The following is an 18,478-nucleotide window of genomic DNA, read 5'->3' as shown; positions in this document are numbered from 1 at the left end:
TTGTGGATGGGTTATGGTTTCACACTGGACCTACTAAAGTGCCCATCTATGCACGTGGCACAATTCCAGCTGTGCGCTGAAAGTCCACTTTATGATGGGCTCTGGCCGTTTTATGAAATAATTTTCCATTTCACTTTACCATAACTGCAATTGCTCTAGAACCATTGATACATTTTGTGCATCTGGCTTGTGGCTGAAATAAAAACAATGTCATTCGTCATTAATCTATAAATGTGATGTCATTGGACTTTTTATTTCAATACCTCCAAACACATCATTTCGAGCTGTATCTACACTGTACCGTACCTCTAAATTATCTAATTATATGCATGATTCCCTGTTATTTTTGGAATGTAAACAAGAGAGAGATTCACGGCACGGTTTACAGGAAACCAATTGATAATACGGTGGTTACGGTGGTTTATATAGGCACACTGAACTCTGAACATGGAAAGTCAGGTTCGAATCCAGATTGGTGCAGAAATACTTGGACATATTTTACATAAATTATACATCTTGACATATCGATAAGGTATAAGATATACCATCAGCTTCTAAAAATGTTGATGGTTTATCTTGTTACAACCCTCTGGGAATATAGTGAAGTGATGATGATGATGATGATAATAATAATAATAATAATGATAATTGGGACCAAAACTTATTTTTCTTATCGTCATTATTGATGCACTTTCACTATTTTCATCATTGTCATAATCATGGTTATTATAACTATTACCATTATGATTATCGTCACGCTGATCGTTGCAATTACTGCATCAAACATATTTCTAAAACAAGTCTTCGATTAATAGGATCATGAAAATTTTGTATCCACAGACACTCTTTTTCATTTGTATCAACACTGAAGAGCAGCCAGTTAAAGAAAGTGGTTATCAAAGGACATTTCAAAGAACATCATGTTTACCAAAGTTTATAAATCTATCGACATACTTTTTCAGTATAGATTGCCAGCAATGTTCTATTACAGACCTTCATATGGGTCTAATGCACAAAATCCAAGATGTAAACTTGATACAGACAGATAAAATAATGAATGATAAATATATAAATAAGTGAATAAACACAAATAAGTATATCGAAATGAATATTGACAGAAAGAGATAAATAGAGAGATAAATTAATAGAAAAATAAATGAATGAAGATAATTATAGATAAATATTGAAATTAAAAGGAAAATTCTTGAGACCATTCTTCTTACAATCCTAACCTAATGCGTAACCGCTTAATTCCTTTACAGAGTCTGAAGAAAACAACACCCCTATCTACTTTTTATCGAGCTATTTAAACAGTTATGCACCAGATAAAGCCAAAGCTTATTATCATGATAATTAAATCGAAGGAGCATTGACATAAATTCACCGTGGTTGAGCGATTTCATTAGCGCGGGTGAGTATGTGCTGCTAACAAAAGGTGGACCGACAGTATTTTCTCAAGTCTAAAAATCCTCATGTGGAAGCTATTTCTTCTGAATGACCTCATTTGGACTTCGCCATGGTATACTGCTATGTGAGTGATAACGGTCGGCTGCGTAAAAGGGACAATGGATTTGCTGATTTGCTGTGCCATTTTAGGTCCTACTTTCTGTGAGTGCAATCCCTACTTCTTTTTCCATTTTCTCTCTTGAGAGGATATAATTTCATCGGCTGAAAACCTCTTCAATCACTGCGAAATATTGGTAATCTTTGCGTCAAGTTGGACAATCTCAATTCGGAGGCACGCCCCATCGGTGGCGCGGTGCATTTAGCGTGTGTGGCGTGCTTTCGAGGTGTCGCCGCTCAGAGTGTTTTGGCGACGCCAGCCCACACTCGCCTTCCCTATCTCCACATGACATCAGAATCAAGTCTGCCCGAGGCCTGGCCCAGTCGTGTCTTCCACTGGATGTGTCTTCACTTTTCGTAACATCTGCATAGAATGGCAGTCCAATGTGAGTATACCGTTTTGACCATTATACATTGCATTCTCTGGCGTCATTAATTCCCAATACATTATTCCTGTTCGTATAAAAATATAACGTTTACTTTAAACGCTATTATTGAAGCAATAAATTAAACCTATTCTTCGGCACATTTTCTTTTGCAGGCATGTAGGCATACCATCTATTGCCTGTGTATGTCTATACGACAGGTATTAAGCATGATGAGAGTTCCTTACCCTCTGAACCATCACATTTGAAGAGAAAGAAAGTAATAGCTACAGACTAAAAGCGTATAAATTTAAACTTTATCGTGTTAGAGCTAGCAATAATCTTATTCTTAAGATAAATCCATGTGTTATGTTCATCGTTAGGGTTGAGGATGATAATGTTGTCACAGAACATGTCCTTACAAGAAGACGGTGTTTTGTTTTGGGTTTTTTATGTGTGTGTGGCAGATATACTAGGCTTCCTTTAATATGGCAATTCCCAGTGATGAATGCAAGACAATGCTGCATTTTGTTAGTAAACGAATTAAAGACTCTAATGTCTGAATGAATAGTGGTCGTTTGCAGCCAAACTATATAGTTATAAAACAACCACCCTTTCTTGTTCTCACTTGTCCAAAGGATAGACCGAGATCTACAGTTAGAATACCTAAATTATAATCATCTGATTAGGATTAAAGCAAAAGAAAGCTGAGTTCCATCTGTCATCGTGACGTAGTCCTATCGTTCGTTTCTATACTTGAAAGAAAAGATTCTGACTATTGCAGGGATACAATCCAGTCAGCCATCTGCGAAGATTCGCATTATTATACAATGGCAGGTGCAATCTCAGGGCCCCGTTGCATAAAACTTACCATTGAATTTCAATGGTAACTACCGTCAAAATCAGGCGTCACAGCCAATCAGCATCAAGGATTATAAAATTTACCGCTAATTTGAAGACTTACCGCTAGAAAGGAGCGGTAAGTCCAGCGGTAAGGGTTTTATGCAACAGGGCCCAGATAACGACACGCGGGATATTCACACAATTTTTACCGATTTTTTTTTCCATTTTACTGCGAACTCATGTTTGATTGAAGTTTGTACAATCAGTGTATATGTGGCATTCAAAATTATGTATGAAAACTATGTGTCAGCTGGTCTGTATTCTCTGCTGAATCAAATATCTTGATGGGTACGCAGGCCTGCATGCATGGCTCTCTTCAATCATGTCAATGATAATGTTCATCGTCCGAGACTATGATAGATTTGTCCATAATGGAAAAAGACATTGACTCTCGCACCCAGGATATTAAAACCAATCCATTTGTCGTGTGTGTGTGTGTGTGTGTGTGTGTGTGTTTTAATGTACAACAAAGAGGAAGACAGCAGATATTCCAAGTCCTCTGTGGAATAAGCAATTTAAGGTCATAATCACTAAGCTTACGATATACTGGGTTGTAAACCTACTACCTCGGTGATTGTATATACCCTCGAAAATCAAAACAAGCACGAAAAGGCACAAAACAAAACAAAACCTGAGACCCAACAAGAAGTATATACGTCGCAACTAATGCTTTTTGATAGCTAATGACAAATCCATCCTCATTACAGGAAAAAAGCGGAACGCTCCATTACCTTGGTATTTCAAAGTAAATTCACCAAACATGTCCCCGGCATACCGTCGTTATGCACCCCATGAACGTGCCATCACAACAGGCGCAGAATATTTGCTCTTCGTGTTAGCAATTGAGATTCTAAAGCTGAATCATTTCTCCGAAATCCCCGGAAAACAAAGATATTGATTCCTTTGTGGACTAATGTCAGGAGAACAGCTCTGCTGCCCCTTGCAATGAATGCATTAATGAAAAGAATTACAAATATTCCGTTTGTTGAGTAATCCAGAAAAGCCTCTGAATCATACTTCATTTTATATGCCTTTTGCCTTCATGATAACATGTAGGAGGAGAAAAATCACTTCGGTTGCTGGAAGCAAATAAGACAGCTATTCCGGTTCATGCACGTGTCTAAATTCGTTTCAGTTAGTGGAGAACTCCATGTTTATTTATCTGCAGAAAAAACATTCATAGTTGCCATGATAGGCAAGGCACGTCGAATTCCCGAGGAAAGCACGCGAACCACGTCTCTTGTGCATGCCATGCCAGTAATCCGAAAATAGTTTGAAGAGCTGGGAAAGCTGATATAATTGTAATTATGATCATGCCCTCAGTTGTCAACATCATTGCATTATTACGGATTAAGTGGAAATTAATTGCTTTCGTTCTAACAAGAATTTCGTTATAACCGTGTTCGTTATTAACGGGAGTGCACTGTATATCGGTAGTTTTTCGGAGGGGATTTCAAACAGTCGAGATCCTGGTTGCGTATATGGCCGTTAATTCGTCCTTTATGGTTGTCATGTAAAACAAATCAATTCAAATTACATCAAATTGTGCAGACTAAACTTAGTATTCCGCACCTTTAGAGCATAGCATAATGATTTACATGAATGATCTGGTTTTACTTGGACTACAAACGCAATAAGAAATGCAGGCAACCTCGGGACGCCATCAGTATCAGCAATATTCAACACACTGATACTGGGTTTGTTTCCTCAATTCGTTCCCAAAAATTTCCCGGAGGATCATCCGGAATAATCCTATGTCTATACCTCACACAAAATTTGATGTATTAAAAAAAAAAAAACTGCTAATGTGACTTATAAGCTTATTGTCACATCACAGTGAGGGAGGCCCGTGCCCCGTGCCTTACTTCAATGTTATTTTAGCGAAGTTGTTGAATATTAACGGCGCATGCACTGGCTTGTCTTTTGTTGGGTAAACACCAATGCAGATAACACAAATTGATCAGTTATCGCGCTCGGACAGCTGGTCAAATTCTCACACAGTTTTGGGTTTTCACATCCCTGAAATTCAGGACAAAGTGATGTTGTAATGTTATTACGTGATTTCTTTGTCTTGCTTCAAACTAGGGAGGTGAGACAAAAATTGTGGAAATTTATTCTCGCTTGATGGTAACATCTATCATTGTGAAAGAACGTGCTGTTGTAATGTCTTTCCCAACAAAATGTGTATATTCTATAGCTATGAAAGTAAGAAGATCGTAGACATTCACTGAAAAAAAAAGATTTCTGCAACAATGTCATTACGGATTTGTTGTAGCTAGAAATATTCATGATCACATCGTGGTGGTTCTGTTCATGTAACAGAGTATGTGACGGGATTGAAAAATCTCATAAGAATTCCCATCAAGTGCGAAGTGGAGTTTTTTTTTTTGTTAGTACACGCAATGAAATGATAAGATTATTTTCGATAATATACCATGTTAGTTTGATTGGACTGGTCTTTCATTCTCTTATTTGCAACACTCTTAGAATGAGTATACTTGGTCAACATCGTGGTAAATTAAAAAAGTGTTTCTGGATATGAAATTGACGTCTGATTTGCATAGCAACATGACCAAGTGCATCTTTCGTGTTAAAGGTCGCGCTAACGTCATCATGAATTTAACACATTTTTGTCTCATGTTTTATTTTTCGATACATTGTACTTCTGACTGAGACTATGATACTTTTAGGCATATCATCCCCTCTCATAACACAAGGCAGAACATAATATAGACACTATCAGTTTATAGATGATGAACGTATCTGCATCCTTGATTTAAACCTCTTCCCGTTATATACCAATATCCCATTATCTCTTTCTCCCAGGGATCTCTCCCACCTCCCTCTCTCTCTCTCTCTCTCTCTCACACACACTCTCTTTCTCTTTCTGTCTCTGTCTCATTCTCTCTTTACTGGTCAAATAGTCATTGACGTCAGAGCAAACTTTGCTTTCCTCTTTTTGGGTCAGGGCAGCGAATCAAATAGGATTTATGTCATGATTGATCACCCAACGATTATTCTCTTGAAATGTATATAAGGATTTTTGAGATAAATTCTAATACTCGCCCCGAATAGTTGCGGTCTATCGATGTTGGTTTTCGTTTTAAGTTTGTCAGTAAACTGTATAGAAAGAAGCGGCCTTTGTACACACACTGCGAAAATGAAAACAATCACGCAGGTTTTGGTCAAATTCTACACACTTCGCCTCTGTTCATTAAATTATTCAAAACAATCGGGATTAGTCAATGTACATGTTTGTGCTTGTAGACATGATAGAGAACAATATAATGTCAATATTTTTCAAAATGTAAAAAGTATTATAGGCTTCTGGATTTCAAAACCAACGCGTTTTGACACAACTCTAACTTTTAAAAAATGGTATAGTTTTGGTTGAAATTTAGGATTCAGATTTTAGATATTTGTGTAATTTATTAAATATTGAAAAGCATGCAGTTTATTTGATGAAAATTTGGTTTGAAATATCTGACATATCACAAAAATAAAGTAAAACAATGTGGTCCTCATAAAAGGTGGGTCCCACCTTTTGTTAGGACCTCTTTGTTTTTTGCTTGTTTTTTTTTATATCTCAGTCATTTCAAAACCAATTTTCATCAAAATTTGATGAAAATGATGGAGAAAATTGATGAGCGAAATATCGCCCGTTTCTTGTACGGTGGGTCTATCCGACAAAGTGTGACTCGGACTTAAAGCCGTGATTTATCAGATCTTACCGCGGCAACGTCGCAACAACGTCCGGAAAACAAAATTCCTCTCCTCGAACAATAAAACAAGCAGCAGGAGATTACAGTAGTAAAAAGCAAAAATTACCGCTACAACATCCGAGCAACATTTTGCGGGGACCATTTTAACGGGCAGGTTAAGAAGGATACCCAGACCTACCCGGACGTTGTTGCGGTAAATCTCGGGTTTGAAAGGCTCTGTTAAAACGCGGCTTCAGTTTTGCCTTTATTTCCTCCTCATTTGTGTTTTTTATTTCATGTTTAATTGTTGCAGTGACTGTGATATTTGGAGTCTGCGCTGGGGTGGCAGCCATTGGCTTCGTTGCCCTGGTGGTCTTTCTGTGCTACTTTCTCCGTGCTCGTCGAAAGAAGAAACGGCAGAAAAGACGGGCAGAGCTGGAGCGTGTACTTGGCGTTACTCCTCTCAAGAGCGACTTCTACAGAGACAAGGCTAGAGACGAGCACCCGAAGAGGCTCACCTTGCCTCAACAGCCTACCATCGATGATCACGACAGCGATGCTCTGATCGACGAGGCGATAGACGCTTCTTCACCGCAGCCGAATACCGATTATATAAGGTCGCAATCATGGACAGCTACGCCTGCGGTTCGCCCGAAGTTGGCCGCTATCGATGCACAACGACGGAAGACACTAGCCGTATCTTCATTGACGCCGTCGTCGTCGGATTCTTCCTTGGCCTCGATGACCTCGGAACCCGAACTTGATCAATTGGGACATGATTCCGACTGGCTGGTGTCGCCCACGGAGATGTGCGAGAAGCCAGTGCTGCACTTCTCGCTCTTCATGTCTACGCGGGACGATACTCTCTACGTCACCCTCAAGTCTGTATCCGGCTTGGCCCGGAAGTACTACCCAGGGTGCACGTCGTTCCTCAAGGTACGCCTGCTGCCAAAGTTCAAGGATGGCTTCCAGACCGACGCCGTGAGGAAGTCCCTCAATCCCTACTTCAACGAGTCATTTCAGTTCTGCAAGTTGAGTCTGGCAGAAGCGCAAGGCAGCTTCCTAAAGGTCAAACTCTACATCAAAGATAAATATAATCGCAAAGCCCGTTTCAGCGGGGAGGTTTTCGCCGAGTGTCATCAGCTTATAGACAAATCTGATAGACTTCTCGACTTCCAGCGGACATTCAGTACAAAGCGAACTAAACTTCCAAAGAAAAATCTCAAACGGGTAAGCATATACTACAACTTCACCGTCTCTCTAAAAGCATATATAGAGTACGTCCCCCCCCCCAAAAAAAAAAAAACAACAATAGGATTTCCACGTTGTTGAATTTTGATATGATTAAACTGTCTTAATGCTATTTCAGGGTTTTAATATATAATATCTTACCTATATTTTTGCAGAAAACCCCATTCAGTTTGGTTAAGTGGTCACAGAGAAATATGGATCGTTGTAAAGCATGTCATGGGTCTGTTTCTTCCAAGTTTAGCATTTGGATGCCCTTGGAACTGCAATGGACAGAACTTTGAGGAAAGAGATTCCTGACACGCTCTGTACGAACAAGGCAAATTTTACTTAGTAAAACAATGATTTGCAAAAATTGAATGTGTTTACCGTAGAACCGTTATTCGGGCTACACGTTTAAAACGTGATGCAGCAAAGGCAAGATTATTGAAGAAATGACTCAAACATAAATTTCCTCCAAGAAATATACACAATTTTCACCCTGGAATTGTTTCAAGTTCAAGTAGAATCTTTTCCTTCATATCCGTCCTTTGGACAGAAAGTTGTTTTCGGAAAGCTTTTTTTTTCACCCTTCAGAACCGTCACTTGGCATAGGTGCGCGGGAAAACCATACAAATCATTTGAAAATCGAGTATTTTACCATAGAATCATACAAATAAAAATGACTGAATCAACTGTTGAAAGAACAGAAATGTCGCACAGAAAATGATATTTTACTCTGACCTTTTCTAACCAAGATGGTAATGTGGTATATTCTATATGACGACGTTTTACAGATTGTAGGAACTGTTCGTTTTCAAATCAATTGTCTAACCAAGATGGTAACATAGTATATTCTGTGAGGACTTTTTACAGATTGTAGGAACTGTTCGTTTTCAAATCACTGTCAGATGTCACTTCCCTGCCTGCAACAGATGCGCTCCAAATCTACCTCCGAGCTGACGTCACGCAGTCCCTACCTGGGCGACCTCTTTGTCTCCCTGCAGTACCAGGCCTCAGCGGACCGCCTCAAGGTTATGGTGCGGAAGGCTGAGAACCTTATGGTTGACACTGTGGTTCCGGGCACCGGAGGTACGTCTTTTCGTTTTCAGCTCTACCCTGGTCACCTCATCTCACCATGGATCCTAATTCTTTTCTATTGCATTGATAAACGTTGTTTATTCTTTGTTATCTATCTAATCTGTCTCTTCCTTCTCATGCACCCATGCTCATCATATCTGTATATTTCCACTATCCCGCATTTCCTATACTTTTCTCTGTCGTTCTGCATCACGCTATCGTTTCTCTATACAGTGTAGCTTCCTATGGTTTCTTTCTATTCATGATGATATTCAACGTCTATTTTTTGTATTCACTGTGTCGATGCCTGTCTCTTAGGCCAATAAGGAAGGGAAACCAGAGGATGGCTCTTCTGCTTAATACATATGCGCATCTACTTGTGATCGTTATGGTTGTTTACATACATGCATGCATGCATACATTTTTTCACATGTTACCATATAAGGAAATCTACATTTTATTCAAAATACAAATATTTGACGCAGATTTCTACGTGTCAGTCCGGCTGCTAAAGCACCGGGAAGTTATGGACGAGCACAGCACGCAGAGACGTTCTGGTACCAGTCCCGTGTGGAACCAGCCATTTCTGTTCCACCCGGAATCCAGTGACTTACCACACATCTCTCTCCTGCTGGCGATCCACCGGGGAAGGCGGGTTGCGAGTGACGTCATGGTGGGCAAGGTGGAAATGGGCCCGGGCTCCGGAGAAACGGGCACGGCCCATTGGGAGGAGATGCTACGGCCAAGGGGGACAGAAGTAGCCAAATGGCATCGAATCAAACCACCGTTCAGCTAACTCGAAACGCGCGGACTTACACTGTAGGGCCTACCATGAGGTCTCATCTCCATATAGTTTACACAAAGCCTAAATTCTTTGGAGCTGCGCATATGTGGAGGATACCAACGACGAAAAGACGATGACCTTGCATTGGATATTGTACAGAAACGTAAAAGATGAGAAAGTATAGTATTCTCACCTATAGACTTATCTCGATCAGATCTTGTTTGTGGATCTAGATCTTGATCTACACTTTGCTCGAAAAGCTAATTCATCGTCAATATCGGTTTAATGATATGTGGCTGCATTCTGGCATCTCGTGAAACATGGAATATGAAGGTCTAATGATGACGGCCGACAAACTGTAACATGAAATGTTTATTGCAATCCATATTTCTTATGTATATCATGATCTGCATGTCTAATATCCGAAATGTTGAAGATTAATAAATTGCACTGGTAATGAAGCCTAGTTCTTTGCAGAATAACGATGTAGTTGTAAAAACATGCTACCCGATGTCATTACTTTATGTCATTATAAAAAAATCAGCTAGGCCCGACAATATGCTATCATGAAAAATCAACCAAGGTGGTAAAACTCAGTCCCACATCGTCGCAGTTCAAATCGTTTGCATGTTGTATTATTATCTTATACGCAATATGAATATTATACGTTGGATACGGTAGAATGTATTATAAAGGACACTAATATTGCTATACGCTTTAATCATCATGCATCAGTATTATGCATGTATTATATGGTAAGGATCTGTATTGCTTCGCGGACTTGCAATTGCTTTATACAACGTACCCATGATGATATCAAGAATGAATGACGTTGGTGTATTTTTCTGTTTTGTATATTTTAAAGAATGGATACGCCATTTTAATTCTATATCAATATCACAAATTACAAAGCGCTGTATTTCTCTCGTGATATTTATTTTGTTCACTCCGTGTTTGGCCAAATGATGAAAGTGTAATGTGTTTCAATGCTTTACTGAGACAACACAAAGTCACCCCTTTCATATTTATTTACTTATTATTTTTGTTTTTGTTTTTGTTTTTTGTTTTTGTTCTTTTTTTTTACCGTGTAAGTAAAAAACAGGGAACAATGAATGCATGACTCCACTTGCGAGTATGCTGCCATGACACCAAGTTGCTGGGTATTCTTCGTGTAGTTCTCTATGAAGAATACACATTGGTTTGTAAGTTCAAATTAAAACAGGTTTGATGAACATGTCATTGTGCAATTCTGTGTAATCATTGGTACAGGTCTATTAGTAGAAGATTAAGAAAAAAAAACTTAGTTCCGATGAAAAGTATAATATTATACGAGAATAATAATGACTCTGCGTTCAACATAACGAGAGTGCTTGTAAATGTATCATTGTCTATGACATTTTCTAATGTAGGCTATGAACCAATCTAAAGCCGTCGTCGCTGGTATATCTCGTGATTCGTCCACACTTTTGTTCATCTTGAACGGCCATGAGGGCACACAAATACATGTTGGAACTATTCCATGTAAATGCATTGTTAATAAAAATATTATGCCCAAATTTCCCGGTCTCATCTGTCCTTGAAAAGTATCTACAGTACAACGTTTGAACAGCGAGGTTAAAACTATACTTTGAATCAATGTACGAACTCCTGCACATGATATCCCCACTTTTTATCACCACGATGTTAAGACCAAAAAATTCAATTAATGTATAAGTATCTATTCGCCACCTTATTGAAAACGAAGGGTACCTTCGAGAGGCGTACAGAAATGCCTACTGTTGCGTGAAATCATAAATAGCTGGTGGAGATATTATGTCACGTGTAGGCTATCTCCGTATACAGTCTTTTCATTGTTCATTTTATACCAACCTGTGATTATGGGAGTAACTCAACCATTACAACCAGTATAGAATAGAGAAATAACCGACTCGTGATTAACTATGCGTCGTTTCAAAAGGGCAAAACACCACGAGACTATAAATCAATTGTGCTTTTTCCTGTCCTCTAAAGTTTTCTTTGCAGTCGCCACGATTGTTCAGAGGCTAGTCACCGATTTCTTCTGCCTAAATTCTTTCTCGATTTATACATTTATTTTGCAAGGTGTAAATTTACCATGATAAATTTGTTGTAAATAATTGTTAGTGTATGTATATGCAATTAGCGAATAAGGGAGTTCCATGATGTAATAAAAGTTTATGAACAACAGGACAACAGTGTAATGTTTTTTTTTTGTGTAGCAGCCAAAAATGCTTGTTCATTCTTGTTCTACAACAAAACAACAAGAGTGCAAATTCAAATGTAATTGAATCAGACTACATGCGGTTTAGCAACATATTCATAAAACTATGTCTTATTTCTGCCGTACCAAGGAGGTTTGATACATTGGAGTTCCAACTGGCTGCAATTATTCAAACAGTTGTCAGATTTCTATTGATGTACAAAAGAATTCCACAGGTGCACTTGTGCCTTTGATGATCGATGTTCCAAGCCGCCGTCTTGCTGAGCAATCTAAAGACTCATTTTGAACGTTTTCATAATGTTGGCCATATTTTGCTCATACCTATTTATTAAATGAAATGAAATTTTACGTAATGATAAAGCATGTAAAACAAACGTCAATTCCGTCCAGAAATTTGCGCAAAAGTGTAGATCAGAGCTGTATCATGTGAAAATGTTTAAAACTGTATCATCCTGGAAAGCTGGTTTCAAATTCAATTCAAAGGTTTTGAAAGCTGGTTTTATCACTTTTCCGCTTAATTTCCACAAATGAAACTAATATGGAATAATTTTCAAGTATAATTCTTTATTGATAGATATATCAGATTAGTGCCCGGGTATGCCCAGTCGAGTAATTCTCATCTTTATTTCAGCATTTTTTGCTCAATTTCTATTCGCGCATCCTCGTGTCTGTACCACCTACCTTTTATAAGAAGGGATAGCGAAAAGTAATTTCCATCACAAAGACATATCTTCTTTTGAAAGTGGCTGGTGATTATGCAATGAGACACGAGTCAATTGTCTTCCTATCTGAGCGGCAGATCCTGTTTGCCACATGCTTCAAGTATTTTTGAGCGGCGGCTTCGAACATCTAGCAAAGGAAATAAGACGGTTGCGTGACTAGAACCTCCTTGGCCAAACCAAGTACCAAACAGTGTCATTACAGAGTTGAATTGTGACTTATCGTCGTGGGCCCGGGGAAAATAATGCAAAGTCACCCGATTCAAGGAAGATGTGCCCAAGAGAACAACCCGAACGCACGCAACCCGAACGCACGCGAGGAGTTTGCTACACTAACTTGTGAGCCTCGCCAGCGTTCGGGTCGGCACACGACGCATGGCCGGCGGAACGGGGGGGGGGGGGGGGGGGGGGGGGACGGGCCCCCACTTTTTTGCACCATTCAAAGGAATACATAAGGTGTCACCACTTTGGCTCCCCCCCCCCACACACTTTTTTTTTTTACCCCGGAAGTGCGTATGGAGGTTCTAGTCAGGGGGGGGGGGGGGGGCGGGCCCCCACTTTTTTGCACCATACAAAGGAATACATAAGGTGTCACCACTTTGGCTCCCTCCCCCCCCCCCCCCCCCACACACACTTTTTTTTTTACCCCGGAAGTGCGTAAGTGGCACTAGAAAGAATTGAATAGAAACCTTGGAGTGTGATCGCGGTAGCGCTTTGTTTTGCGGTGTTTCGCGGTGTTTCGCGGTGTTTTGCGGTGGTTTTTGTTTTTGTTTTTGAAGGCCTTTTTTTTTATTAATGATTATTAATATTAACGTTATTAATGATTTTATGTCCTGTATAATGATTTCGAGGAAATGATGATTATTTTCATCAATCCACAAGTGGATTTATTTGGTCATGATTTCATGTCAAGGGATGAAATGAATTGTGTATCAAAGAGTTTTGGCAAGCTTATAAATTACAGAAAATCATGCCTGCAAAGGTCGTGCCAAACGCAAATACTGTTGCCCTTGGAGGAATCTTGCTCTGGAGTATAATATGAATAAAGCTACCTTGATGGCATGGATGAGCAAGCACACACACACACACACACACACACACACACACACACACACAAGAATCGCGAACACACACTCGTAATTTTTCACTCGTAATTTTTCACTCCCATATACTTGCACGCAAGTGAAAGATATTTCAAAAGTAAATGACATCCCAGAAATATTATAGGTTTTCCCATTCATTTTCAAACTTTTGTCATTCAATTTCACAAATTTTTATATACTTCAGCATGTTCAATTTCGTCGCGGGATGTCGGGAATAGGCCAATCTTACTTTCAAATTCGTCTTTCGTCGTTCATTTTCAAATAAAGTCCATTCAATTTAGTCATTTGGCATACATTTTTGTCATTTACAGTTCAAATTCGCACTCAAAACAGTAGGATCGATTTTGTCTTTTGTCAATCATTTTCGTTAAATTTTCATTCATATTCGTCTCATATCTCTATCCGGTGTGATTTCCCAGTCATTCATGTATTTTTTTTTTTTCCTGTAACCGTTCACATTTTACATTCAGGAGTTAACATACACACACTAGTGTCCCCCCCCCCCCCCCACACACACACGGAACCACAGATACAGACACACACACAAGCAATCCGAGTACACACTGATACAAACAGACGTACCGTCTCGCATACATTTGGCTAATTTGAGTGAAAAATTCATGAAATTGCGTGAACAAAAACGAATTTGATCTTCACATTCTGCGATCCGTCAGCGGGAGGGATGAATTTGAATGACAATTGACGATTTTGAATGCTATGTCTTCGAAAATGTTTGACGAAAAACGAATTACAATGACAACTGACGAAATTGAAGTTAGGATTTGCGTTCCACGTGCTTCTCGGGACGAAATTGAATAATAAATCTTTGAAATTGAATGACAAAAGTGCGAAAATGGATGGGAAAACCTATATTTCACATCATCGTCACTTGCTCGAACACCTAATATTTCAGTCACGTACGTTTCCAAGTAAGCCCTATAGGAATGATGAAGGGTTTTCTGACTCCAGAGGTAATCTCACTTGGGTAATTAGCGTTGGTGGGAGGGGCTTGTAGCGTAAAACGTAAAGTGAGATATTGTCTAATTAGACGAGGGAAATTAGCTATGAAATCAAAGTTTAGAAAAACTAACTTATGAGTGGTGACGTCGTGACCCCCTACGTGTTTATAATAATAATAATCAATTTTCAATAATGTCAAATTTATGAACATATTTTTGGCCATGGGCTCAAATGTCAGAAGTTTAGTGAATATGCTAAACTTTCTCTTTTTTTTCTGTATCTAAAAAATGGCTCATTATATCTCTCTGAAATTTAGCATATCTAAGTGTTGGGCCAGCCAATGATTTTCTTGGAAATTTTGGGGTCAAAGGTCAGGCTAAAATGTTTAAATTCCACATACTATAGTTGCTCTCTGAAACCATTTTACCATCTAAATGAAAATTGGCTTTAGATATATATAACTATTCAACACGTTTTCACACTTGTTTTGGGTTGACGTATACAGGTGTTTTTCCTTACAATCAAAATTGGGTTGAGAATTTGGAACCTTTTGAAAAGGATCGTGTTAGTGAAGATGAACGCCATGAACCAGTAGTGGATGGAAATATTTCACTTCTCTTCCAGTTTTCGAAATTTATCCTGAAATCATGAGAATCTCAATTAAGTTCACATTTTCAGCCAACAAAATAATAATGCAAAACTATAATTCATGAACTAAAACTCTATGGCTTCGTGTTTAGTATATATTATACGAAAGTTGACATTAAAGTTGATATTAAAAAAAAAACAGGAGTCTTCTTTCTTATTGACTATTAGCTTGTGCTTCTTGATGATTATAATAATAAAAACTGATATGCCTTGGAGACTACTGATATTTGCAGTTTATTCATATCTATGAGCTCGCCACTGGCCTCTCAAATACGATCAATGGTGATCGATCAACCCGTTCGTATCGATTTGAGACCTTGTACTTTAGTAATCCGGATGATCTCTCTGTATTCCCAAGGAGCGGTTCGGGACGGTCCTATAGAGGTACAAGTATAACCGTGAGAGCAAGTTCTCCTTTGTTGACCAAGGGAGGTTAGAATGGTGATCGATATGGTTCCACCGAAGGGATATAATACGAAGAGCTATGGGTTTTACGAACTGTATACCTATTCAGTCGACCGTTGCTCTGCTTTGGTAGTACAAGTAGGCCTACTGATTGTGTAATAATAGGCCCTATGTACTATGATCCTGTATTCTCACTACCTGTGAATACAATGTCTTGAGATGCTATGCTGAGTTAACGAACAAAGAGTAAAGACAGCGATGATCTAGAGTTTCGTACGGTTTCTTAAGCGATTATAATATTACGGTTATCAAAGAAGTTGATGGACCCCGGAACATGACATGTCGTGTGCACGGAAAACTCGCAGAAACACCTGTTCACTAAAGGGAACGACAGTGGGCAAGGATTTAAATAATTAGAAGTATTTTCGACTCTTCCTCACTGAAAGCAACTTTCGGAGGGGAATTTTCTTTCATCAAGACACGCTCACCACACACAACGTAAGTTGACTCTCTATACTTTATCTTTAATGACATTTGTTCATGATGTCTTAGACTTTCTTGAGACTATTTCCCCTTTGCCTCATCAGCTGTTATCACCCCTTGCTTGTATCATAATGCACGTATATGTACATAATTACTTCACCCTGATGTATAAACTCACTGTAGACGTAATGTGATATCAAAAGTAAACCAAAATCATTGTAAATACGTATAATATATAATAACCTATAATCTATTTTTCTTTTACATAAGAGTTATCTGTGTCTTTACCATGATCCAGAAGGTAATGAGGTCATAATCACACAATCAAGGAAATAAACAATATAATTAAATAGATAATAAACCTAACGGGACTCCCACTTGCCTGTATGCGATCCTCGCCGAATTTCCCTCTTCTGCATGCTTTCAAACAAAATAAGTTCAATCAAGGAGATTCAAGAGAGGGAGTTCCAACTTGCTATAATGTTTCAAACAGCTGTCAGTTTTCTATTTATACATACACGAATTCTACAGGTGCATTTGTACCTTTGATAATTGGGGTTCGATGCTGTCATGTTTCTGAGCAATCCAAAGATTAGTTTTTAATGCTAACGTGACATCGGGTATTAGATTGTTTGTTTTATGTATTGAATCAAATGAAACTTCGCTTGATGATGAAGCATGCAAAAAAAATGTCGATCCCTGTACAAAAGTGTAAATCTGAGCTATATATTGTAAAAGTGTTTGAAATTATATTCTCCTTGAAGGCAGAATGTATCACTTTCCGATTTTTTCGACAATTCTTAATGAAACTGAAATGGTATAACCTTGCATATGAATTTATGAATTGGTAATGTTGGGGGGGGGGGGGAGAGGGTGAGATTAGTGTCTAGACCCGTCACAATCGAGCAATTTTGATTTTGATTTAAGCGATTTGTGCAATTCATATTTGCGCAACCCCATGCCTTTACCATTATGTGCCCCACATCTTTTATAAGTATATAGAGATGGCAAAGAGTGATTACCATCATAAACACACGTCTACTTTGGAGAGTGGCTAGTTATTACACCAAGGGAGACGGGAATTCATTATCGTCCAGACCTGTCATTGGGACAGATCCAGCTTGTCACTTACTTCAAATATTTTCGAGTGGCGGCATCGAATATGGGATCAAAGGGACTATTTTGAAGACTGTTGTGACTCCATCTATTGAATCTCCTTGGTTCAATACTGAAACCGAATATCCTTTGCATGAATTTATTTATTTAATCCCTTATGTATACAACCATGAAACTGACCATGAATTGATTGACAAAGAAAACTATTCATCATTCAAGAAATTAATAGCGTCATATTAACATTGCATGAGCTTATTTGGACTTATTTTCAGGTTGGCTTCGTGCATGAATCACTTGTTGGTTTACTTTTGTTGTCAAACCAATCACTAAAGCAGTACATCAAATATTTTTCCAAGCTTCGACAACCATCGTTGTTTGTAGTATCAAAGGTGACTCTACGTTATTTGAGTAGGGTTATACATGACTATTTTAAAAAAAATGGGAAAGAAAATAATAATCTCATCTGTTCGGATACAATCGCTGAGCCGTAAAGTCAGTGGGCAAGAAGCGAGCATCGCGTAAGAATTATCTTGTATTACAAAGATAAATGAATTGATAGATTGATAGTTCAGGGTGCGGGGGGGGGGGATACAAACAAATATATAATGAAAAACCTAAATATGATCATGATAAGCAGAATAAGAACAAATTTGAATCACAAGTTATCATATATATTTTATCCCTTCGGAGAAACTCTATTCCATTGAATCGATGAAGTGACAATATGCAGATTAGGTAATTTTAACTAATTCAAGTGATAATTTATGGGGATTTGTGTGCGTGTGAATGTATGTGTGTGTGTGTGTGTGTGTGTGTGTGTGTGTGTGTGAGGGCACTGCGGAAGGGACTGGATGTTTGTATTGTAAATTCCTCGCTCACAATTTCTGTCGACTCATGTACTAGTATTTCACCTGTATAATTTCATGGAAATTTTGATTTCAGGCATATACCCAGCTGCGGTCTCTATTATACAGCAATGGTTGTTGTGCTTGGAATCGCCACGACCTTTTCGCCACCGCTGCTGCAGATCCCACACTAAGAGTGACAAAGGGTAGTCATGTTTTCTCCGACCAAGAAATATCAGATATGTTTTCCCTCAAAACGGATCCTAAGTGCCGTGTTTTCTGTGCTTCTCCTGGCTGTTATCCTGATTTCATCAGGCTTGGGTATGAGTTGTCTCTA

At 38.7% G+C, this 18,478-nt stretch overlaps 1 protein-coding gene across 2 annotated transcripts; it reads left to right on the top strand.

Annotated features, from left to right (window-relative positions):
* Positions 1-1,819: 1,819 nt before the first annotated feature.
* Positions 1,820-10,489, top strand: LOC139736081 (synaptotagmin-5-like). 2 transcript variants are annotated; one of them, XM_071646830.1, is made up of 4 exons: positions 1,820-1,949; positions 6,846-7,762; positions 8,695-8,851; positions 9,325-10,489. In XM_071646830.1, the coding sequence occupies exons 1-4, from the start codon at positions 1,937-1,939 to the stop codon at positions 9,633-9,635; spliced, it is 1,398 nt and encodes a 465-aa protein (XP_071502931.1). In that variant the 5' UTR covers positions 1,820-1,936; the 3' UTR covers positions 9,636-10,489. The 2 variants fall into 2 exon arrangements, with proteins under 2 accessions (XP_071502931.1, XP_071502930.1); XM_071646829.1 differs by having other exon boundaries at positions 8,671-8,851.
* Positions 10,490-18,478: the final 7,989 nt, after the last annotated feature.

Source organism: Diadema antillarum, unplaced genomic scaffold, assembly GCF_040938485.1.
Source record: "Diadema antillarum isolate AM-2024a unplaced genomic scaffold, OU_Dant_1.0 seq00000620_RagTag, whole genome shotgun sequence".
Taxonomy (NCBI): domain Eukaryota; kingdom Metazoa; phylum Echinodermata; class Echinoidea; order Diadematoida; family Diadematidae; genus Diadema; species Diadema antillarum.
The sequence above is the reverse complement of the archived record's forward strand: the minus strand, read 5'-3'. Positions and strand labels throughout refer to the sequence as shown.